The sequence below is a fragment of the Cryptomeria japonica genome, chromosome 11, assembly GCF_030272615.1.
Source record: "Cryptomeria japonica chromosome 11, Sugi_1.0, whole genome shotgun sequence".
NCBI lineage: Eukaryota > Viridiplantae > Streptophyta > Pinopsida > Cupressales > Cupressaceae > Cryptomeria > Cryptomeria japonica.
In genome coordinates this window covers 257,555,292-257,581,392 of record NC_081415.1, presented here as the reverse complement: position 1 = coordinate 257,581,392, position 26,101 = coordinate 257,555,292, and the positions used below count along the sequence as shown (strand labels likewise).

Here is a 26,101-nt window from a genome sequence, read left to right as displayed (position 1 = left end):
ATAATCAGAAGATAACCATGAACAATAGTTTTTACCTTCATGGGATGATAAAATAAAAAATACCATACCTCCAGCTGAGAAAGATCTAAGGGATCAGCACTATGCCTGGTTTCATCCCTTGAAAATTTTGATGCAGTGTTCGATATTGGACTGGAACTCAAGGAATTGCTCATTCTAGCAATTACTGTATCATTAGGTGGGGGAGGTAAAGGGGACCTGATTCTCCCACTTGCAGGGGGAGGAGCAAGGGATATTTTTGGTCTACCTGTGGTTGAGACGCTCCCAGATAAACCTGCAGCTGAAAGCATGCCTGTACCTGAAGATACTTTATTCTTGACATTTATTCGTATAGTCTCACCTTCCTGCAATGACCAGAAAATACATCCTTGAATCTCAAAAGGTTTTTCAAAAGAATGTTGTTGAAAATAAAGTAGCCATCAGCCGCATATCATTATTTTTTAAATTATATGTTCAGGATGAGGTAACAAAATAACTTACTAGACCTCTTGATGCAGGTAAACGCACAAAGGAGCATATAAAAGCATGAAATTAAATAGAAAAATAGGAGCTTAACAAAGTAAAGAGATTTTGGCATTTAGAACTTTGCTCACTTGTCTTTCATATGTCAGATGAGGAAAAGTACAACTGCCTCAAATCTCTGTGTATATTTGCTACACTGACATGACAAAAAGCAAAAAAAATGCACTGAAAAAGATTCAAAAGGTTTCCCAAACACAAACAAACCATATATTGCAGAACACAATACTCAAAATATTGGATTTTTGTTATATGAAATATTCAAAAATACTATTACTTTAAAAGGAGACTAGCAATTAAATTCCAGAAACAAAATACTATTCTTTTCACCGTCCCAAAACATCATATTGCATCATATGTTTACCTGGCTATTGAATAAAAGTCCCTACATAAAAATTATAATGGCAACTCTTTAAGGAAAAAAATACTAAAAGGTTGAAAACCCCCAAAAAACCATAGTTCCACGGAGTTTCCTAACAGGGGTCCAAGGGCCTAAGCTTGGGGAGGGCAGGGGGGCGGCTGGGTGGTGGCAGAGGAGTGGCGCATATACATATAGTACTTGAAAAATTAGTTAACAAAAAGATGTGTAAGTATACAAATTGTAAATGAAACTTTGGCATACTGTGTAAAGTTTTAACTAATAAACAACATTAAAAACATGACAATGATTGCATTGAAATTTGAACTTTAACAATGATTGCAGAGTTTTGGAACTTTGGGAGCAAACCAAGAATAAGTATAAGAATTGGAAAGGAAACTTTGGCATACTAAGTGAAATTTAAACTAATAAACATAAAAACATGGCAATGATTGCATTGACAATAACAATGGTGGGCAGAGACTTGGGGTCAAGGAGCAATTCCCCTTGTGGGGATTTGAGGTAGAGCCCCCAACAGGGTCAAGGGGCAATGCCCCTTGCGAGGGTTTGGGGCAGAGCCCCTAGCAGGGTCAAGGGGCAATGCCCCTTATGAGAGTCTGGGTGCAGAGCACCTAGCGGGGTCGAGGGGCAGCGCCCTTGCAAGGTTTGGAGGTAGCACACAAGGCAAGTTCAGGGGGTGGAGTCCACCCCTTGACAGCAAGCACAAATAAGACCTCCAAAACCTTAGAAACCTTCATTATGAATGTCATTTTCACAAATTTATCACCTTTTTTTTAAGTTGGAGTTTCTAACTGGGGGCCACAACAGACTCCTAGACATATATGGGACGGTCAGGGGACTCAAAAAAACTAAACAAGGGAAGACTGCCATTGTAAATTCAGAACATTCTATTAACTTCTAGAAATACATTCCACTACCGTCTCCCAAATTTTATATATATTATGGCTTATTTATAGTTATACACTCAGGAGACAAAAATATAGAGAAAAGTTGGACCAAACATTTTTACTTTAGGGTTAGAGTTCAGGTATTTTCTTTAAGTTTTACTTCAAATAGATTTCTTTCTTAAGCTAAATTTTAAACCACAATGGTTTTTCTTTTTAATTTGTTCCATAATGAAGGTTGAGTTTAATAAAGCAGGGCATTCCCTAAAATAGTGGGTCTTCACAATGAAAGAATCAAGTATTTTAGAGCTAGCCATTTGTTTTTGTTATATTAACCCTCTTAAGGGAAAGTAAAATCAGTTCCAACTTTTAAGTCCTGTTTATTTTTTTATAATTAGCATGTTTATAATCTGTACGCACTATATATTAAATGAAATAAATAAAATTAGGCTTTTTGGACATCAAAAATTATGCATTGTTTTTTAGATCCTGAGCTTTTCCTTAGTTTATCTCATTTCAAAACTATGTAATTGAATTCCATTTGTACTTTTATGACACTGCATCAATATTATGTAAATGGAATGTTACAATGATATAAACCGATATAATTCTAGAATGTGGAATATTCCATTGATTTTTAACCAGAGTTCCGTGACTTGCGGCGAGTCACGCGAGTCAGCGGGCCAGGTGACACCTGCCGGGTCACAGTGACCCTGACCCGGGCTCGGACGGGTCAGGGGGCATGACTCGCCGAGTCAGCGAGTCACTCCCTGACTCGCCGAGTCCGAGGGTCGTGACCCAGCCGGCATCCAATGTGTTTTAAGGCATCCAATGTGTTTGATGAAAATCTATTAATTCAGCTTAGGAGGGAGCATAATTATGAAACTTTGTCATTAGGAACTGCTGCCTTTTAGTGAATTGTATTCATAGTAGCCAACCTTACTAATTCCTTCTGCTCTTTTTAGTTTGTTCTTTTGTAGTATGACATTTATAATTTGTAGTTTGTGATTAATATCGAAGGTTCAACTTTAAAGTGGAACTTGTAATAACACACTGTACAGAGCACACCATAAATAATGATTCTAAACTTAATGAGAAAATTCCATATATTAAAATTAATGATGTACCTCTCTCTCACTCATCATGTGATTATGATGCCTTTAAGTATTAAAAAATCAATTATTTTTCTTCTTTTTTGTAATTTTTCTTCATTTTATGGGATTACTGATATTTTCATGATATATCTCAAGAAATTGAAAATATCTTTGTCTTTTTGCTTGCCAAGATATTCCCAAGAAAGGTATTTGCTTCTGTGATTGCATTTATACATTCAAGCTCCCATTTTTGTTATTATGAACAATTATTGAAATTTCAGACCGATTTCTGTTGTTATGTAACTAGGGCTATATAGGGTTCGGATTGCCTTAAGGCAACATCCGAACCCTTTTAGGTCTGGGCCCTAAAGGGTAACGTGCCCCAAGTCTAGGCCCTGCCCTATTCCTCACGCTATCCTAAATACACACGCCATAATAATATTGGCGCCAAAACTTAAAGGACGCCAACTTACAAATAAGGGTTAAAGGTGCATATAAATAAAAGACATTTCACAAGTCAAATACATTCAGTTTTGCTTATGCTCTCAGTTTATGCGAAATAACTCCAGCAAGGTGCAAATTCAGTCTATGTGAAATACTTCTGTCAAGGTGCAAATTCAGTCTAATCCAAGTGCGACCTTGATACCTAGAAGTGCGAATATTTTTGTGCAAGGTTGAAGACTCTGCTGATAACACAAGATTCAACTTTGTGTGAAGACCTCTATGCCCTAATTGTAAACTGAAAGTGTAGATTCAGTTGCCAAGAAAGTGCAGACCTGGTGCATGTGAATGTCCAGATTCAGCTGTTAACAGGAGCAGACCTGGTGCATGTCAAGGTGCAGATCTGGTTGATGTTAAAGTGCAGACCTGGTGTCTAAAAAGGGCAGATCTGATTCATGCAAGTGTGCAGTTTGAAGATCTCACTTTTGAGCTAAGTATTGTATTATTACAATTCAGAATTGAATACATAATCTGACCTGTGGGTCTTTAGTGCTGGGTTTTTCCTCCTTGGAGGTTTTCCCAGGGTAATTGAGTTGGTCTCTTGTGCACTCATTTCTGTCTTTCATTTACCAGTCTTATTCACTTAATCCTAATCTAAAATTACATATTGACAGTCTGATTGCTGGTCTAATACTCAAAATCCAACATGGTATCAGAGCTAAGGTTATACTAACATTCAGATTTCAGTAAGCTTTTTACTTTTGGTTGCTGTTCGTTTTTCAGATTAAGATAATGGCAGGGTTGAAGATAGAGGATAGAGTTGATGGGGCACTCAACTTTACCTCCTGGAAAGTTTGTACCCTTTGAGAGGAATGACTTACTAAATGTTTGGGAATCAGGACATTGACGGGTCCACATCAAAGGTATAAAGGATTCAATCAAAAAAATGTCTTCATTCCCCTGCTCTCAATAAGGGTTCACTTCTCTTGAGCATTTGCATCGGTGTGCCTTGCTGTTATAACCCTAGTTGGGTTCTTATCTAAAAGCTAAGGATGTTCTAACTTATTTTCTATCACATCAAGAGTATTATCGAGGGTTTGCATAATTTCTAGGTTTTGTAATTACTTAAATTTCTATGTGTCAAGTATTTTGGTCTAAACCCTGCATTGATATATATTTCATGATTCTTAACCCTTGATGTGATCTGATCCAATATTAATGATGATTGAAGCTTTTATTGAATGGTAGATTTATTTTGCTACTAGACATGCAACACTCTATTATTGGACCTAGGTGTTGTTGCTAGGCATGAAATGCCAATCTTCCCTTGTCCTATTATTGTTGTTTTGTGTTACTTGATGGCACAAAAGGTACCTCTTCCGATTGGCTGTGATCATTCCATCACCCTGGCAAGGTATGTCTCTTATTGCTGGATGATTGGATCTAGACAATGATGCATCATTGTTAATTGGTTATGATGATGCCTTGATGCTCTATCCTACATAGTAGAGGTTAGTATGTGCTGCAGTAAATAGCATATGTAGGAAGAGTGAAAGATGAATGATTCAATAAAGAAAGAGGCTTCCTCTTGTGATTAGCATTGAGGTTACTACAGGTTGAGGTAAGCATTTCACTTGTTAGTTTATTCTACTTCCATAAAAGTTGAATATAATTAGGATCTTGTTCAGCTAAGTATGAAGATTCCGTTCCATTTGATATTTATCAATCATGTATGTGACCAACTATATATTGTGATTGAGTCACTAAGGTTTATCAATTTCATTTGTTCAGATAACTTGGTTATGTACATCGCTTGCCTGAAACTGACATTTGTTCTTTTGATCAGTATATAAGGTTCCTTTCAAGCATGGCTATTCAGATGTTGACTAGTTTGTACATCAGCCTCTCATTTAACTCTCAGGGTCAAAAGTGAAGGGTAAGGTTGGCCTCTCAGCTTTCAGAGATTCTTGGGCTTGAATAGCTTAAGGATGCTGGAGGATTAACAGCCAATGAAAGAGATAAGCCTTCCTTTATGATTAATTATATTTGATTTTAATTTGATTGTTCTCTTCAAGTTAATATTTGATTCAAGTTTTAGAGGGAGCTTGAAATAGCTATGAAATCCTATACAAACCTTCAGCTCATCTCCTTACTAAAAAGATGACTAAAGGTACGTCATAGGGACCTTTCACAGAAAGTGAAAATAAGAGAAATAAAATAAAATAAATTTAGTATCTTCAGATTTATATGATGAGTGCTTTCTTTATTGATTCTTATATTTGATTGTCAAATGTTAAGGATTAAGCGGGAATCCTATAATGATTACTTGGTATGAAAGAATTGACAATCATTTGACAAGCCAGGTCTAAAGTATTTGAAATGATAATTCTGATTTCATATATGGATGAGTGTACTCTAACTAATGTCAACAGTCTAAACTTTGGATATAAGTTAGAATTATGTCAAGGATCCAACGAAATTATTCTAAGTCAATTATATCTTGAGACTTAGAATGATAGATTGCAAACTTATATGGAAACTAACTTGAAGAAGTTGAGGATGTCTGTAGCTAAATCTGTTTTGCAGATTCATCTGAAGACAAGTTGTTGATTGGCGAGTGCTTCATGAACAAGGCTAAGCATGATTGTTGCTAAGCATGCCCCGAAATACTTTTCAAAGCACATATGATTGTGAGTTGAAGCTGTAATCACCTTAGAAGATTATCTCAGGTTCTGATTGAACAAGAAATGCTACAAATAAGGAAGACAGTTCAAGCATTTCCTTCAACTTGGATACTCTATGATCCATTGGGCCTATAGTGAACAGTCCTCAGTTGCATTGAGTAATGCTGAAGCTAATTCACTGTTGCAAGTGTTGCCTCAAGAGAAGCAGTGCGGCTTCTCAAAATTCTTGTTAAAGTTATTTGATTTATTATCAAAATTGTATATAAATATTTGACAATTCAATGTTTTATGGCAGGACAATCTTGTGTTGCAAATGTTCTCACCAAGTCCCTTGAAGCTTGAGATAGACTTGGAGCTGTGAAGAACACCGCCTTGGTTGAGAGGGAGTCTCAACCTCAGTGATACATTGTGTTGTATCAAACCACCCTCTGCGGGCAATGTAAGATGTTATTGTAATCTTCTCAGGGAGAAGAGTAATTGTTAACCATCCTCTGCGGGCAATGTAAGATGGTAGAAAAGATCCTCTCCACCCTCTGCTGGCAATATAAGGTGGATCCAATCTATGTTTGTGTGCGAGCTGGAAGATTATATTATGTAGTTCCATTGTATGCATGTGTGCAAGATGGAAGACTACAACATTCTGATTATGTTTATTCCATTCTTTGCTTGTGTGCAAGATGGAGATTATGTTTATTCCATTCTTGCTTGTGTGCAAGATGGAAGATTATGATGTTACATTCTTCTCTAGGAGAAGATTTAAGTAAAAGTATTGCATTCCTCTCTGGGAGAAGATTAAGGAGGATACTTATGTGCAAAATGGAAATAAAGATGGTGTTGCAATCTTCTTTGAGAGAAGATTAAAATTGAAAGTTCTCCTTCATCCTTAGCAGGCAATGAATGATGGATATCATGGAAAGAGTCCACGATGTGCATGAATATACTTATGTATGAATTCATGACTTGCAGGCATGCATGTTAAAGTTTGAATTCATCCTCTACAGGGAATGCAAGATGGATACTATGGGCTATTATTATGTGATGCTATTACAAGCTACTTATTGTGATCCTCTCTAAGGAGTATTGAAGTTAATAGCTAAGTTCGGATTACAAATTGAAAATTGAATGTATTATTTAGGTTTGGGCACTAATCATGTAACTTGGTTGTAAGATTATTTTTCTCCCTAGTTAATAGGGAGTGTTGATTCGGGACGTGATGCAAGAGGCACCATTCATCTAAAGTACATTAGCACAGATGAACAGATTACGAACATCCTTACCAAACATTTATCCAGAGTGAAGTTCGAATACTTCTGAGACAGACTTGGTGTTATGAAAAACGGAACCCTGATTGAGAGGGAGCTTCAATCTCAATGACTCTATCTGCAGCACTTTGAATCATCCTTTGCTTGTGTGCTAGAATGATTCATGTCCAATCTATGCTTGTGTGCTAGATGGATAATTGTAATTATGTAAAGACCCACTTGTGTATTACACTTTCTATGCTTGTGTGCTAGAACCATCCTATGCTTGTGTGCTAGGTGGAAGATGTAATTCTATGCTTGTGTGCTAGATCCATTCTATGCTTGTGTGCTAGAACCATCCTATGCTTGTGTGCTAGGTGGAAGATGTAATTCTATGCTTGTGTGCTAGATCCATTCTATGCTTGTGTGCTAGATGGAACTCTAAAGGTTCAGATTATGTATTCTCCTCTTCCCTAGTTAAGAGGGAGTGTTGTTATGTAACTAGGGCTATATAGGGTTCAGATTGCCTTAAGGCAACATCCGAACCCTTTTAGGTCTGGGCCCTAAAGGGTAACGTGCCCCAAGTCTAGGCCCTGCCCTATTCCTCACGCTATCCTAAATACACACGCCATAATAATATTGGCGCCAAAACTTAAAGGAGGCCGACTTACAAATAAGGGTTAAAGGTGCATATAAATAAAAGACATTTCACAAGTCAAAGACATTCAGTTTTGCTTATGCTCTCAGTTTATGCGAAATAACTCCAGCAAGGTGCGAATTCAGTCTATGTGAAATACTTCTGTCAAGGTGCAAATTCAGTCTAATCCAAGTGGGACCTTGATACCTAGAAGTGTGAATATTATTGTGCAAGGTTGAAGACTCTGCTGATAACACAAGATTCAACTTTGTGTGAAGACCTCTATGCCCTAATTGTAAACTGAAAGTGTAGATTGAGTTGGTCTCTTGTGCACTCATTTCTGTCTTTCATTTACCAGTCTTATTCACTTAATCCTAATCTGAAATTACATATTGAAAGTCTGATTGCTGGTCTAATGCTCAAAATCCAACAATTTCGACTGTGTATGGCTAAGCAAAATTTCATGTTGTTTTCCACTAGATCCTGTTTAGATTTATAATACTGTAATGATTTTTCTGTATTAATGTGTAGTGTGGGATTGTCGTACTGCAATACATGCATTAGATAGTTCTGGTCATGGAGTAAATTAACTGTTCTGTACATGTTATGTTCGAAATAGAATTTGATGTTGTGCTCTCAAACATTTTTTCCTGTGCATTTATGTTTGAAATTGTTCTACAAGCAGTATTCATCATTCTAATCGTTTTCGTTCACAAGAATTTCAAGTTTTAAATTGTTAAAAATCTCTAAATTTCAATTGTTTTCTTATTTTGCCAAGTCATTGCCGAGTCACGAGCCGAGTCACGAGCCGAGTCAGAGCCGAGTCCGAGTCTGGGAACTTTGTTTTTAACACAAGGAAATATGGTGATGCTATGTTCCTGAAGATAACAATTTGGATTGTCAGATAGTATTCTTCAGTTGTTTAGTTCTGCAGAGTAACAGATTGGGCACATTGTGTATAGCCCTTTTATTGTAATTACTGACTGTATATACATCCTTTTGTCTCCTTAACTATTAGCTATAAACACACCACGCACTGTTGTACCCTGATATTTTTCATAAAGATTTAAAGTATCAGAGTACAACAGTGCATAGTGTGTTTATAGCAAACATTATTCTATCTCCTCACTTATTTGCCATACAAACAATATGTGCTTTTGCACCCTGATATTTTAAAACACAATGAAAAATGTATTTTTCATGAAGATTTAAAATATTAGGGTGAAAAAGTACAGTGTTTTTATAGCAAAATATTAAGGAGACGTATTACTGTATAGTCAGTGTGTGTTTATAGCAAATAATTAAGAAGACAGAAAAATATATATTCAGAATGTGTTTATAGCAAATAGTTAAGGAGACAAGAATGTATAGTCGATAACAACAACCACCCGCAGTTTTAGTAGAGGAAATAGATTCCCTAAACACGTGTGCACAATCTGTTACTCTGTAGAAATATACATATGTCTACTGCCATCCCCTGCCAACCCCTTCAGTCCCAGAAACATCATGGAATACACCTAAAAAAACATTGTGTATAGCACTTTTATTGTAATTACTGACTGTATGTACATCCTTTTCTCTCCTTAACTATTAGCTATAAACACACTGAGCACTGTTGTACCCTGATATTTTTCATAAAGATTTAAAGTATCAGGGTACAACAGTGCATAGTGTGTTTATAGCAAACATCATTCTATCTCCTCACTTATTTTGCCATAAAAACACTATACTTTTGCATCCTGATATTTTAAAACACTACGAAAAATGTATTTTTCATTAAGATTTAAAGCATCAGGGTGCAGAAGTAGAGTGTTTTTATAGCAAAATACTAAGGAGACAGAATACTGTATAGACAGAGTGTGTTTATAGCAAATATTTAAGAAGACGGAAAAATATATAGTCAGAATGTATTTATAGCAAATGGTTAAGGAGAAAGAAGAATGTTAGTCGGTAACTACAACCGCCTGCAATTTTAGTAGAGGAAATAGATTCCCTAACCACATGATGTGCACAATCTGTTACTCTGTAGAATTATGCATATGTCTACTGCCGTCCCCTGCCATCCCCATCTGTCCCAGAAACACCATGGAATACACCTAAAAATGCATCTAAACAAAAAAAAATGGAGCTAGTTGCCTCTTTAGAAGCACTTAAGAGTCACAACAAAGTTGAAAAAAATAAGATTCATTGACACTGCTTATGTTGCACACAAGAGTAACAATGCTATACTTTTCAATTTTGACAATGTGAAACGGTTACAACCTTTCAGCAGTGGATCCAAACAGAACATGGCTCTCATGGACCTCTAGTGTTGGAAAGGAGCACTAAAATGGAATGCCTTGATTTATGGAGCAAGGAAAAACTTGATGAGCACACACTTTACTGAGAGGTGTGGGGAAAGGGGGCAGGTGAATCAGTAAAAGGCAATCTTTTACTTTATTAAAACTTAACAACCATAATAGCAATAACAATAAGCACACACAAGAGAGAACACAGATTTATGCGGAAACCCTCTTGAAAGAATACTACAACGAAGAACTGCTTGGATCTACTGTCCAGATCTAGCAGCACAAAAATAATAAAGAGATATTACAATATTTGCAGGCACCAACCCACCAGAGACACCAATCCCTACTTACAGAATTTGCAAGCACCAATCTACTAGAGACACCAATCCCCACAACTGAGACACCAATCTCTTTATTCAAGAGGCACCAACCTCTTCTACTCAAAAATTCACCTTCAGTATGTTGCTTCTTCAACAAATGATGAACAACAAAAACTCCTTCATAGCTCTGCTCCAATTCAGATCTGCTTTGCATTATCTCTAGTCTGCTCTGAGATTTACACTTCCACATATCCTCATCTGCTTAACTTGCAGAAATACTTCTCCTTTATATACCCATTTTGGGTGCCATTAATTAATGCAATAAATCCATAGATTGGTCACCTTTTTAAAAAATACAGCCCTTATTAAGCCAGCCAAACACGTTATCCTTTTTCTCACCTTTTTAAAAAATTCTTACTTCACAAAACCAGGTCGGCCAAGGTTGGGGTTCGCCTCTACTGTATGCCAAAAACAAGTCATATCTTCAACCATTGACCAGTGAAGATAAAGAGGGCATTTGAACACTTAAATAATTTTTCATGCTGACCCACCGAGGGTTGGAGTTCGCCCTTACCACCTTCCAAATGATGATGAACAAAGTAAGCTACATAGCCAATCACCAATGACCTTAACAAAATTTGCCCAAAGAGACAACTCCATCAGGAGCCGCAGGTCAAAGGTTCTTCCTACCTCATTGTAGACAACTTCAAACAAATCAAGGCGCATGCCCAAGCACCAATGATCAAAGACCAAATCGATGGTTGGGGGTCAAGTGTTAGCCTAAACAAATTCCAACAATCTTCAAAAAGGTTAAACAACAAGCCTGAACAACAAGAAGTGATGACCATGTTCACATCAAAACATGCAAACAGGACACTTCACTCTCAAGGACCAACTCCTGATACTTAGAATATTGATCTCTCAACCTTTGACATAACCAGATTTGACATCAGTGACCATAAAATCAAAAATCTCATCCTTGTAACCAGGCTTGATTAATGACAACATCAACAATCGTTTGTCGTCAACAACAGTTCCAACAATCAATCTTTGCCATCCATATATCAATGCATCAATACACTTTGACATCAATGACAACATATCCAACAAACAAAGACAACATCAATCTTTGACATCAATGACAAAATTTTCAACAAAACTGTGGAAAACTAAGGACTTTGTTGCACTCTAAAAGAAAGATGTAAAATGTCTTACTGAAGGTCATTATGTTAAGAGAATTCTAATTGCTATGATTGTTGGAGATGGTTTTTGCATCTTGTTACTGGATGTGGTTGTATTTATTTTCTAGATAATGTCATGAGAATTAATTGTATAGTTTGAGAAATAATTATTCGGGGAAAAACTATTATATTCTAGTATTAATTGTTGTGATTTGACGCATTTGGCTCCCTGTGGATGCGTTTGTGTAATTGGCGGGCATGACTTGTTGATGAATTCCCATGTCCTATTGTTGAGAACTTGTTGCTAATTTGGTTTATTTTATGTTAATATTCCATTTATGCCTTGTTTTGTATAGTTCACCCATGGTATAAGCATTGAATTCAACTTCCGAACTTATCCTAATGTTTTTTGAGTCATCCCTGAGTCCGTTTCATGCTCTGGAATATGCGCTCTTAGAATTGGTGGATGCACTAAAACAACTGGTCTATGCGCTATTATTTCCTATGGATGCACTAAACTGCCGTCTTTTGTGTTTTTGATCAGTTTGGGCTTTTCTGAGTTGATTTTCCAATTTTGTTTCTTTCTAGAGGCTGTTGTCTTTTGATTATCAAGGTTCCTAAGTCGTCCTAGGACTGGGTTATTGACTGAATTGGATTATTTGTGTTATTTACCCCGGCTCATATTGGATATGATTTTGTTATTGTGGATTTGATTGCTTACTGTTTATGAGGCTGCTATGATGGCATTTGATGTTATTTATTGAATTTAAAACCTTGGATAACCAGATATGTATTGTTGAGAGTCCTTGGTCATGTTATATTATTTGTATGTGTTGCCACCCTAAGGTCTAGGTGCATGTTAGGGGGAGTGGGCTTCCAAGTGAGTGACTGGGGTTGTGAGGAGTAGGCAGCCAGGTTACCCGGGGTCTAGACCGCCAAAATATCAAGTGTCAAGTGATAATTTAAATTAATTGATTCTAGGAGGGTTGGGTAATAGTAATTCACCATGATAAGATAAGAAATGGTTATGGTGGCCCCAATGCTTTGCCCAAGGGTGGTATCTGAGATAGGATTGGAAGACCTTGGCGACTCAAGTAAGCTAATCTCCCTTACTCCTTCAAGGTTGAGCTGGCTCCGCATGGGCATTATGGATGTTGGGATGGGTTCCTAGGTTCCCATTATGATTGCATGCGATGACACTTTTTCCCCTACATGTAGGTCCTGGGACCTTAAGTCTTGATTTGCGAGTAGCCTTTGGAGGTCTTATGTTTATGTTGAGCTTTGATTTAGTCGCATGATATGTGGAGGGTTATCCTTTGGTTGTTAGGTGTCAACCTAGATCTAGAGTGTGTGTGGGATCTTGTGTCATCTCCTAGCACGGGGGGTGGTTCCTTACGGTTCCACATGGTCGAGTGGTTTGATGCCTTCTTCCATTGGGATGTTCTTCATTGGATGCTGTTGTGCGTGGATGTGGATTCTTATCTCTTCAGTTTATGGATGGATACTTGAAGCACATTGATGTATATGATTCATATGACAAATGTATCTTGTAGAATTCATGATGTAACTGTATTTGTAGTTGAGAGCTATGCTCCTTGATGTTAATGGTAGATGATGTAGTAAGCCATGATCATAATACTTGTAAGAGAATATAATGTTGTATCTTGGATAATGCTCATTAATGGAATTGGTTCTATGGATATGCATTTAGTGTTATGTGAATGTCTATGATGATTAAGGAAATGGATTAGAAAGGTCATAGTTAGCATTGGAAATGGAATAATGATGTTAGAATGTTGAATAAGAAATTGGGGATTAGGTACATTTGGATTAGTGCTCTTAAAATGAATCTTAGGGGGTTTAATGGGATTTGCATTATTAATGGATGCATTCATGATAGATAGACTGGTGAGGTATCTTATGTATGTATGAAAAGAGAAATGTTAGTTGAGTTAGAATGCATTGGATTATGGTAGCAAATGTGATATTGTAGATAATGACATTGAGATACCCTAGGGATAGATGTTGTGAGTTGTGTTTATTTACGCTTGTGTATAGTGCTTTTGTGTTTATGTTCATGGTGGATATGTGTATATCTTGTAATTGGATGTTAAATGCATGAGTAGTAAATTGTACATGTCGTATTAGAAGATGTTTAAAAAAAAAAATATCTCATATTGCATGTTAGTTAGCTTTATTTCTCTAGGGTATTTTGGCGGGCATTACATTGTACTTGGATACTTCAACTTAGATAAATGAAATAATTATGTAATAATGTGATTCATGCTAAAACAAAAGCCATGTTCAAACAATCATCTTTGTAGTCAATCATTGTTTTCAGTCAATCATCATTAAGCAAATCACCAAGAACTCGCCATTCTAAGTGAAATAGCCAAAGGTAATTGCAAAGCATGTAAATGTTGAAATGACATAAAGCCATATCATTATTGAGTGGTTAAAAATTGTGAATCACCAAGAAGAAGTACTTGCCATTCTAAGTGAAATAGCTAAAGGTAATTGCCAAGCATGTAAATGTTGAAATGACAAAAGCCATATCATTATTGAGTGATTAAGAATTTAAAATTGTTATTTCTGATAATAAATATATTACGAGTCTATACCAAGGTCACATCAATGTTTACAACAAGGTCATTTTTGTTTCGCATTTGCAAAGACAACTTATTGTGATCCCCCCGACCATATCACAATGAATGTAGCCAAATAAAATATAATAATAATAATAATTAACATTATATATACTGTATTAATCAGAAAATCGTCTCATTTATGAGACTTCACAATTTTCCCTCAAGAGAAAATGCTGGCAACAAAGAAATTAAGGATTCTTTTATAATAACAAGCAAGCTATAGGAGCGATTCACTATATTGAAATAATGTTAGGAGAAAATTTCATAAACTAGGAAGGTTTACAAAAATGGTAGTTTTCAGCCACATTATGATGAGATTGAAACTACCATTTTGCAAACCTTTCTAGTTTACAAAATTTTCACCCAACAGATAATAATACAAATAATGATGGAAATGGAGTGATCAGTCCAAAAGCAGACTTATGATAGCATATCGTAAGGTCTTCATCAATATGCTGGCAGCGATTAATATAACTAAAACAGATTTATGGTAGTACCTTATGAAAAGAAAATTATTTATGAAATCACTAATGATTAAGATTGAAGCAATCATTTCGGCCTGTTAATGGGCTTGACCGAGTTAATCCGGAAATTAATAGATCATTAAAGACCACTTGGAAAAAACCAAGGGAAGGTTGGTGTAAAATTAACTTTGATGGTGCCTCTAAGGGCAATCGTGGTCCTTTGGGTATTGGTTTTGTGGCACGGGATTGGACAAGAAATATTATTACCATGGGTGCCAAAAAATTAGAGGAACAAACAAATAATGTGGCAGAAGCAACAGCAGCACTTCAGGGAGTTAAATTTGGCAAACGCTTGGGAATGTCGAACATTCATTTGGAGGGTGATTCATTAATCATCATCAATGCAATCATTTCAGGGGAAGTGCAAACTTGGCACTTGCAGAAGTACATCCTTGCAATTCGTAATGAATTGGCAACTTTGCAAAGTTGCCAAATTAGTCATGTCCAGCATACAGGGAATCAGATAGTGGATGTTCTATCTAAATGGGCGTTATCATTTAATGATGTCGGGGAGATGAGAATCGAGGACTATCATACCCTCACCTTGGATGACTGACAAAATTGGCACGCGGGTGAATTATTGAGACTGCAGGGGAGGATGTTTGATGGGACAGGGGTTTTGAAGTGGCAATAAAAGGGGGTGGTGAGTGTCTCTTTTCTGCAGATTGAAGTTTAGGTGATTGGGCAAAGAAAAGGCAATGGAGGCCAATTTCCCTTTGGTGACCTCTCGGCAACAGGCGGCATTCTTTGGGCTGGTCTCTGCGAAGCGTCTGAAAGGACTCTTCTAATTTGGGGGCAATGAATTCATGCAGGTGATGGAGGTGTTGTTGGGAGGTGTTTTTCTCCAGGCAAAGTATCGCTACATATCAAACATGGACATTGTGACCATTGTCGGTGCGTGGAGATTGAACTTGGGCGAGGCCAACGGAGACCATCAAATGGGTGATGAGAGCGACTCTGCAAGATGAATGGATGATTGGGTTGGACTCCATCCTGGGGTGGGCTGTCCCAAGGGCAGGGTTTGATGTGAGCAAGGGAATTGAGAACCCAAATGCAATGGAGGTACTTGAATTGGTCCCCTTTATTCGATGGCCTATTGAGTGCAATACGGATGAGCAGCGAGCGGAGGCACTCATCAAGTGGGAGTCACTCAATTTCTACATCAAGTAAAGAGAGGCTATGGCAGGTGGTGTGCTGGTGGTAGCGGACGAGAAGGCTAAAGGAAAAAGGAAACAGGGCCCAAAGCGAGCGAAGGTGGCAAAGCCGAAGAGGCAGAGCACAGAGGTGGTGGCCGCGGGCATAGAGTAATCTGCTCTTGTTTAATGTTGATACTACTATAATGTATGTAATAGGGGTATGATGGGTGGATTTTTGAGTCTGATGTAACGGGGGTTTTGTTTTTTGTCCCCCGAGGTGGTAGGGTGGTGGTGATGGGTAGTTACAAGGGTTTGTAGGGGTGGTCGGATCTCTGTAATGGCTAATTGTCTGTAATGCTTTTTGCATGGCATTATACAGGTGGTCAAGGATTTCATGTTAGTTAAAGGCTGTGGGGGGACAGGGGTGTACTGGTTTTTTTATTTAATGACCAGTCAATTTGGTTGATGGTTTAAACTTTGTAATCTCAATATTTCACTATTAATAAAATCTACTATTATTACCGATCAAAAAAAAAAGATTGAAGCAATCATTGTAGAAGAAGAACAGCAAATATATCAAAAAGGAGAACATGGAATATTATCAAGAAGACCAGCAGTTGAAGATAGAACTTATGAGCCAATGCACAATGATAAAACTCTAAAAAAGGAACCAACTAAGATTATGTTGAAAACAACAAATTAATGCATGATTAATATAGCAGCGATTTATTGAATTAATAATGCATCCTCCAAAAGGTACGATTTGTTAAGTAAAGTATATTTTCATTTCAAGTGGTGCGATTTGGTAAGGAAGAGGCATGATCTATTAAAGGTATTAAATAAGAGGTGTGGTGAAGAGTTATGTTTGTGAAAAGGCATGTCCTCTTGATAGAATGCAGATATAAATAGAGATTGGTGAAGCAAGAAGAATAACAATCAATGGATCAGAACATCATTCAATAAAAATCACATCTTCAGATAGCAGTCTCGATCATCAGGAATCAATCCAATATATCTTCAGCAGCTTCAATTCCCATATTTATATTAGTGGATAGATGTAAGGATTTCCTTAAAACTCCACCCAACCAGTCATTCCATCGTGGAGGGGAGATATGGTACATACAAGGAGAGCAAGTAGCCGAAGATTCATCTGGGTTAAGCAGGAGGTAGAATGATGGATGTGCTTTCGTGCCTCTGAACTCCGAAGAGTTAATCAGAAGGTAGTATGGTGGTTGTACTTCCGTGCCCCTAAACTTGTTGGATAGGCTCAAAGGCGCCTTGTATGATCTCCCACGGGTTCTCCATAATGCCGATGAATTGTTTGGATGGAACTTCAAAGGCATCTATTGAATATCTTGAAAATTGTAACTCTATATGTACATTATTGGATTTTATGTTTATTTATTTTGTGATACTAACCTGGTTGCAGGCTCAAGATTAAGATACTAATTCAACAATACACATTTCCAAGTATTATCCAAACCCTAATTAGGGAAATTTAGGGTAAATTGAGTAAGGTTCCCATAGGGGACATTACACCTATCCATAAGACTCATCTTGTTAGGAAATTATAACCTGTATGGTAATAGCTCACAGAATGTGTTTTCTGCACTAGCTAATACATAGGACTTGTAACACACTTGTTTTCCTCATAAGGATGCAACTACCACTATTAATTATGTCTTGGCCAGTATCACCCTCAATCCATTAATTCAATATTTTCATGTTTTTAACCAACATCCCCCTGCAAATCAAGCCTACTTGGGGTTGTTTTATCTAGCCCCCAAGTAAGCTTTTATTATCAACTACCAGTTTCTAGTCCTCATATCACTATAGATATTGATTAATCTTATTCCCCAGCAAATGCAGCTTGGGTTTCCCAATTACCTGGTTCCTATTCCTCCAAAATGTCATAAATAAATCAAATTATAAACTTATTTGGAAGACAGCTTAATATTCCTTCCCTAAATATGTAGTTCCATCATAGTGTTTTCCTCCGAAGAAATGACATAATAATGAATGAAACAAGAACATAAATCTATTGACAATGATGTAACCAATCATCCCAATTTAGCCTTAGTCAATCAGCAAAAGTATCATCGCCAAATCAGGCAAAAGAAGTGTTGGATTATTTCATCTAAAAGAAAACAGCTCTGAAGTGTTCTTTACACATCCTAATAACTTCTACCAGACTCTTTCCAAGCAACTTTAAAATCCCCAACACCAGTCATTAATCTGAATAATCCCTATGATATTCCCAGGCAGGAAATTCTTGTTTGACAAGCTCAATGTTATTGGGGTACTCAGCCTTCTCATGTTCGTGGTAATGAGGCAGCTTTACAAGACTTGTTGCTAATTATTTCCAGACAGCTTGTGACTTTCCCGATTGTGTTTGAATTATAATGGAGTTAAACAAGTATTCAGTCTCTCTCTTTGTAATACATCTTGATGATTGTAAGAAATTCCTCAGTGTCTCTATTTCATTTCTTCTCTTGTGGGTAATGTGATCTGTAAGGCCCTCTTGTGTTAATTCTCACTTGTCCTGATTTTCATTATGCTTGTGCTGGAGGATTGATCAGACCCTGTTTGACCAATGATTAAATCTTGTATATTTTGTATTTTCTCAATAGTGTAGTAATTGAAATATTATTATGGAAATGTGATTCATATATTGATTGGTTGATTTTACTGTGGTTCAGTTATTGTAATGTATCGGGAAAATGCATACAATGTTTAACCAAGTGTGCAGGTAAAAGTAGATGGCCAATGTGGTTAATTGGAGGTGCTTACACAGTTTGTTTGATTCTATTACTCCGTCATACTTGTCTAGAGCAAATGGCATGTCTAGTGTGAAAGCTATTGAACTGCTATCCAAATCGCATGTGATTCTAGATCCGCCTTACTCTCCTACTCCGTAATTGTGGGAGTGAGAACAGACCGAGAGGTTTATTGTGGATGGTCCAAAGGTGGGCGTCTTGTCATATGTTATAGACAAGTAAGCTGAGCAAGCAATTAGTGTGCATGCTATAAAAGAATAGGACACAAAGAGACAGGATCGCATCAATCCTCTTTATCGTTAATGGCCAGACTTGTTAGCTGCTTTTCTCACAGACTCATTAGCTATGTTAGCTAGGGCGGCTTTTTAGCTGCTTGACTTGCTTCATAGCTCATTAACCACACTGGAGTAGCTGCTTGACCTTCCAACCCATGGGCATGGGGTCTTACTCTGCTTAGCTAGAGTAAGCTTCTCAAGGCTGATGCTGATAGGCCATACCTGACTCATAGTAGGTGTCGCAGACCCTGCTTTGCATTGATATGGATAACCAAATAATTGTGGAATAGTTAATAATCTCAATTAAAAACTGATAGATGTGCTCCTATCAGTACTCAGTCAAAAAAAAGTTATATTAATAGAATGATTGTCCTAGAAGACATTAATCTAAGCTTTACTCTAGACGATGCACATGAAAAACAGGAATTGGAACATAATACAGCCTTAAAACCGAATTCTTAGTAACTGGCCTCCCATAAGTTATGCAAAATACCATGATATTAGAAGCACACACCTCATATAGCAGGTGCTTTGTCTGTAACCCATAGTATCACCAAAAACACTGCAAAACACTCTGTTGCTTTATGGTACAAACCTCTAAAAAGATTAGCAAAAAACCACACTTCTAAGTCTAACGGAATATAGGAAAAGATCAACACATGTTAAAATTGAACAGGACCTTCATTTGATCAAACCAACCTCCAAACCCATCCAAGCAGCAAAGATAAATCCAAAGAATACACTATTACAAATATAAAGGACCTTGTCCTCTAAAGACAATATCAACCAAAAAAGCCAGGTTAAAAAAAAAGGAGGCTTAAGAAGAAATTACATGTTGAGGAGAAAAAGACAAGGGGGTCAATACAACTAAGAACCTAGGACTAATCACAAAAGGGGCACAATAACAACCATAAAATTAAGCAATTATAGTGCTAGTAAAAGTACAGTGACAATGGAGGCAATCCCACATTAGTTGAGCTCGGATCTCTTGATAATTTTCAACCTACAGATTTGGTGTTTGTACAAAAGAACAATTGATGAACTTTCAATGGGAAGTCAAATACCAGGATAAATAAACTCTCTCTGAAATCTGAAGTTTCCAGGAAAACCTAGGTTTCCAATGCAAGAAAGCCCCTACTTGTAGAAGGTAGTCCACAAATTGAAAGGGATCACAACAATAGCATGCTTGTGCTACAAATATACTCACATGCAGGTACCTAATGAGATGCAGGATATAAATGCAATTCTTTGTAAGATGGGTACTGTTGTGAGGTATTCACACATCGCCCCATTGCGAATGAGGACACCCCACTTTTTCGCTTTCTAGGGTTAGTCCTTTTTGCTTTCTAGGTTGTCTTAGGGTCTTTTCTATTAATCTTTGCATTGAAGGGATAGAGTCCCTCAAGTAGCCAGAGGGATCATCAAGTCAGGGTGGTCTCCTGATGTTAGAGTAAAGACAGTCAGTTGTTAAGGCTTTTGAAATGGATGACTTGTATCTTGTTTGTAGGGTTATGATTGAAATGAAGAACTAAGAAAATCAAGTGAGTTGAGCATGATAGGTAAATGGAAGGACTCCTTTGTATCATGCCTAGGTTTCTTGTGTTATCTAATCATACTTCTTGTTGCAAGCACAAGCCTTGGTTGTTTGAATGGTGTCCTTGAATTTCTCAACCTAATTCATGTCCTTGCCAAGGTCTTAGGGCGAGAAGTTCACTAAGGTGATATACCTCATTAAGGGTCAAGAGCGAACTTTGTCTTTGAGTCCCGTCCTCCCGAAGGTCATAGAGCGAATTCACCTATCTTGTCCTTGTCCTTTGAAGGGACGATGAGCGAGCTGCACTTTGAAGCCTTGTCCTTAGGAGGGTTGGTGAGCGAAATCTTTAACTTAATTCATGTCCTTAACTTAGTCTTTGGGTGAAAAATTGTTATAGGTCATGTCCTTGGAAAGGACATTGGACGAATTTACCTACCTTGACCTTGTCCTTGGTGACCTTCTAGAGCGATCTGCCGATGATCATTGAGTGAATTTGAATGTGACTTTGCCTTGTCCTTCCAAGGGTTTGAGAGCGAAATTTGAGTCTTGTCCTTGGGCTGGCCATGGAGCGAGCTGCACTTTAGGTCTTGTCCCTAGCAAGGACATGGAGTGAAATCTTCATCAAGGGCTTCGAGCAAGTTTTTTTTCACTTAGTATCTTCCATCAAATTAGACCTCGACTTTGGAGAGATCATGAACCGAGACTTGATAAGACCTGTCCTCCTCAAGGTTGTGGAGCGAATTTTCAATGATAAGTCTTGTCCTTACTAAGGACATAGAGCGAAATCCTCCTTACAAGGACTTTGGAGCGAAGTTTTCAAGGCTTGTTCTCACCATGATCACAGAGCAAACTGTTATATCAGCCTTGTCCTTAGAGAGGACTTAGAGTGAATTCATACTTTGAGCTTGTCCTTAGGCTGGTCCAAGAGCGAATATTCCATATAGGGCATGTCCTTAGAAAGGACATGGAGCGAAGTACTTGTTTTAACCTTGGCCACCCAAAAGACATTAGGCGAAGTGATGAGACGTACCTTGCAATGGTTTTGGAGCAAAAAATATTGATATAGGTCATGTCCTTGGGAAGGACAGAGAGCGAATTTTCATATAAGGCCTGTCCTTGGAAGGGACATAGAGCGATTTTGTTTTCAAGACTGTCCTTACCTTGGTCCAAGAGCGAAAATTAATCATTTAATCTTGTCCTTACTACGGTCATTGAGCAAACTTGACTTTGTCCTTGAGAAGGTCTTTGAGCGAAAATGATATATAGGGGACTTTAGGTGAAATTGTAAGTCTTGTCCTTACTAAAGGTCTAGAGCGATCTGCATGCCTTGTCTTTGTTGATGAATGAACTAGAAGGTGCCTTGATCTGACCTTTATTCATATCTTAACCCTGTCCTTAGGTCGGTCACCAAGCGAACTTGATCAATATAGGTCCAGGGACACAAAGCGAACTGTCATATCAGTCTTGTCCTTGGGAAGGACATGGAGTGAGCTTGACAAAATAGGGCCTATCCTTAGAAAGGACAAGGAGCTAACCGCTTGTCTTGGTTTTGACCATCCAAATGACATGAAGAAAATTGATGAGAGCAAAGGTCAGCCAACGAATTGGTATAGGTCATGTCCTTAGTAAGGTCAAGGAGCGAAAAATTTCATAGTCTTGTCCTCTCAAAGGATGATCAGCAAAATAAATATAGGACTTGTCCTTAGAAAGGATAGAGAGCAAATTTCACATCTTGACCTTGTCCTTACCAAGGACAGTGAGTGAGCTGCACTTTAGGTCCTGTCCCTAGCAAGGATAGTGAGCGAATTTCCAAGTTCATGTACCTTGCAAGAGTTTTGTTGGTGTTTGTTTTATCATCTACCAAACATTAGGATAGGATACCTGAAGGTATTCTATTCTCTCCTGAAAAATCACTACTGATTCCAAGGTCTATATGTGCGAACAAGCGACTTTAGTTTAATAGCTTCTTGGGTAGTGTGCTAAAAATCTCAAGGGGGACTTACGTTTAACAATTGTCTTTGAACTGCTGGACTTAGACGGATTTAGCAATTTTAGGCTCTCTTTTTTTTGGATTTTCTGGGATTTGGACTTTCAAAAGGGGAAAAAGGGATAGGGTTTGAGAAAATCCTACGAACTCTAGAGACGGTATCAATTGGGTGCTCTCGGGAAACCAAACTTTGCTTCGCCACACTAGGGACAACTACACAAAGTCGGTGCAATCTTCAATGGATTGTGCTTATGATTAAGATGTTGGGATGCACAGAGGATGGGCTCAGACTAACTTTGCACGGTGAAATGGAAATCATCCATTCACCAAAAGTATGAGCGGAGATACACCATCAATTGACAATTATCAGATCCTTCATTCAAATTAACAACAATGAAAGCAAATCTAAATTAACTTTAACTAAGTGTTGAGGAAATTGAAACCATGCAAATCATTCAAACAATAGGGATTACAAAACCTTAAGAGAAAGTGCACATGCAATATATTATCTGGAAATGACCTTACGCAACAATACATCAAAAACCTCACACTCTCCAAATGAGAGGAGGTAGCCTTATATAGTTTTTCAAAAATAAATGAATGGCCGAGATCAAACAGTGATCAAGGGCTCAAATTGAAAGCTACAAACCCTAATTAGGGTTTCCCAAAACTAACTACCCTCGACCAATGAGAAAATTACATTTGGGACACTTGTCCTTCTTGCTAAATATGAACCATCAATGAAAATAGAAGGTTGTTGCACTGTGAAGTGTGCCCTTCTAGAAGCTTTTGGATAGGTCAGGTTCATTGAACCTGGACATGCTGACTTGGAACAATCTGATTGGTCGAAAGATGACGAGGCGCCACCTCAACATGTTGGATGTCTTCCTTGAATTCTCCAATTTGTGCCAAGAAATTGTCTAAGTATGGAAATTTGATTCCTTCTTGTCACCATTTGATTCTGCTTGGGAGCTTGTCTTTTTTAATTTCTTCAAGAGATGAAATCCTTCAAGAAGTTGGAAATTTATTTAACTTTTCCATATTTTCACCAAGTCTGAGACTTTGAGGACTTTTCTTTCTTGATGCCTTGAGATTCTTTAAAGTGCCTCGAATTTGGAGAAGAAATCCCTTCATGAAGTTTTTTTCTCATACTTAGCCAAATTTTGGCCCTCTCTATGCTTGGACGAACCTTGCTCGTGGTCCTGTCTTCAATTCTGCATTTGGCTTGAAACTCCATTTGTGTTTTCTATGACGATCCTGCCTTCAGCTGCCAATTTATGTTGAACGGGAGGAGGGTAAAAGCTCTAGATAACCCCTTGCAAATATGAAATGATAGGATCAAGTTGTTCAAACATTCACTGTGATCATGCCCTCCTTCTTGATACCCTGAAATTTGGAGAAGAATTTCTCCATGCCTTCATCATAACTGAGGAAACTGGAATTTTCTTTGTGAAACATTTCCCATACTTAGCCAAATTTTGGCTATCTTCACGCTTGGATGAACCTTGCCCATGAACTTGTCCTCAATCCTCTGTTTGGCTTGGAACTCCAGCTGCGATCTCTATGATGATCCCACGTCTATTTCCTCCTGCGACCTGTAAAACCAAAGGAAAATAAGTTAAAAATCTATCTTGGATTAAAGAAAATCGAGGCTGTGAATGGCTAAGTGTTTGGAGATTTTATTTCATTTTCATACTTAGCCATGAGAATGGGATTTTCAAATGTAAATTCTCCAACCTTTTATAACTTCAAAACTTTCATTCCATTTAGTCAATAAAATGATTATTCTCACTAAAAACTTGAACAAGTCCACAAAAATCATCTCGAACGGATTTTGAAAACTCAAAGAATGTAATAAATCTGTACTTAACCAGCTTCACCTTCGATGGGGAGAGAAGAAAAAGACAAGAAGACGGAAAGATCTTTAAAAAAACTCAGAAAATCCGAATAATCTGCCTCCTATTAGCTGGTTATACTCCAAAATCTGTGGATTCTTTGACAAGAAGCTCACCCAACTGCAAGCAATATCAAGATTTTTCTCCAAATAAACTTCAATCTGCAAAAATGCTTGTCAATGTTTTCCTCAACTTGCTAAGGAAATTTGAACTTCTTGGTGTAAGAATGAAGTTACAAATGATGCATTTGTAATGAAGTTGAATTCCTAATTAGAAACACGCAAAAATCATCCAACTCATGTTTCTAAATCTAACTCAAATCTTGGGAAAATGTTATCACCTTCTTTAGTTCGAAAATCCTTTTACTTGTGCAAGTTTCTAAATTGTTTTTAGGTAATCTGGAACTCACTCTGAAAATCCTTTTGATTTGCAAATATCTTCTTTCCAATTTTAATTTTGAGTTTCCATTTTGACTTTTCAACTCGATGATCTTTGAAAATCTCTTTTTCCAACTTTCTAAATTGATTACAAGTTCGATTTTTTGGAAGATTTGATGACATCACTCGGATTCTTGTTGACTTTATTTGACTTCCAAGAGTAGGGCGGAGTTTTTAGTGTTCAATTTCATGCTTGGGCGGACTTTTGGAGGCTCTCTTCATGGGCGGCCTTTCTCCTTCTCACCATGCATGGCGGACTTTTATGACTTCACCATCTTCACTATCAAGTTTGGGCGGACTTTGGAGCTCTCTAAAGACATGGCGGAGTTTTCATCTTCTAACATGATGCTTGAGCAGAGTTTTATGACCTCCATCATCATGTTTGCTTGCCTTAACTTTTTTTTATCCCATTCATAGGGCAGACTTTTTGAAGTATCACCAAGGGCGGAGTTTTAGATGACATGGCTATCTTCATACCTTGGCTAGGCGCAGTTTAAAGACATCACCAAGTGGCCGGACTTTTAGACTACCTCCAAGTAGGGCGGACTTTTGGAACTTCTTCTTGGCACCAAGTATCACTTCATATTTAGCTAAATTTCTGTCATCAATTCTCCTTCATATTGCATCATGTTAACCTCTCCATTTACTGACTTCCAATCTTCATGTTGCCATCATTGATGTCTCTTACATCGGGCGGAGGTTTTAGGTTCTTTAACACCACACTTGGAAGTGTTTAATACGTAGGGCGGACTTTCTTTCTTCTCTTAGGCAGCTTGGAGGGCGGACTTTTCATTTCTCCAACACCTCCAACTTTGACAAGGCAAACTTCTCCAACTTAGGAACCATTTTGCATATCTTTCGAGGAGAACTTTGGAGTTAGGCATCTTGCTTGGGCGGAGTTTATGAGCATCACCAAGGCGGACTTTTCTGATCTTGAGCACCTTTCACTTCATCCATAGGGTGGAGTTTTGAGCTATCATCCCATAGGGCGGAGTTTGGAGAGACCTCAGCCAAGGCGGAGTTTTAGGCTTCCACCAAGGATGGCGAACTTTGGAAGACCTCTTCAAACATGGCGGACTTTGAGCACCTCTCCATCATGGAGCAGAGTTTTGAAACATTACCACGACTAGCACCTTGGGCGGACTTTGAAGACGTCCCAACTTCATGGAGGATGGACTTCTATGACATCTCCACCATAGGGC

General features: G+C 37.8%; 1 protein-coding gene across 1 annotated transcript in view; it reads right to left on the bottom strand.

Annotated features, from left to right (window-relative positions):
- LOC131069684 (uncharacterized protein At1g03900) overlaps positions 1–26,101 on the bottom strand; it is a 63,708-nt gene that overhangs the window by 729 nt on the left and 36,878 nt on the right. The window contains exon 2 of the mRNA XM_058005201.2: positions 69–362. Within this exon, the coding sequence (XP_057861184.1) occupies positions 69–362 (294 nt within the window). The remainder of the gene's footprint in view (positions 1–68; positions 363–26,101) is intronic.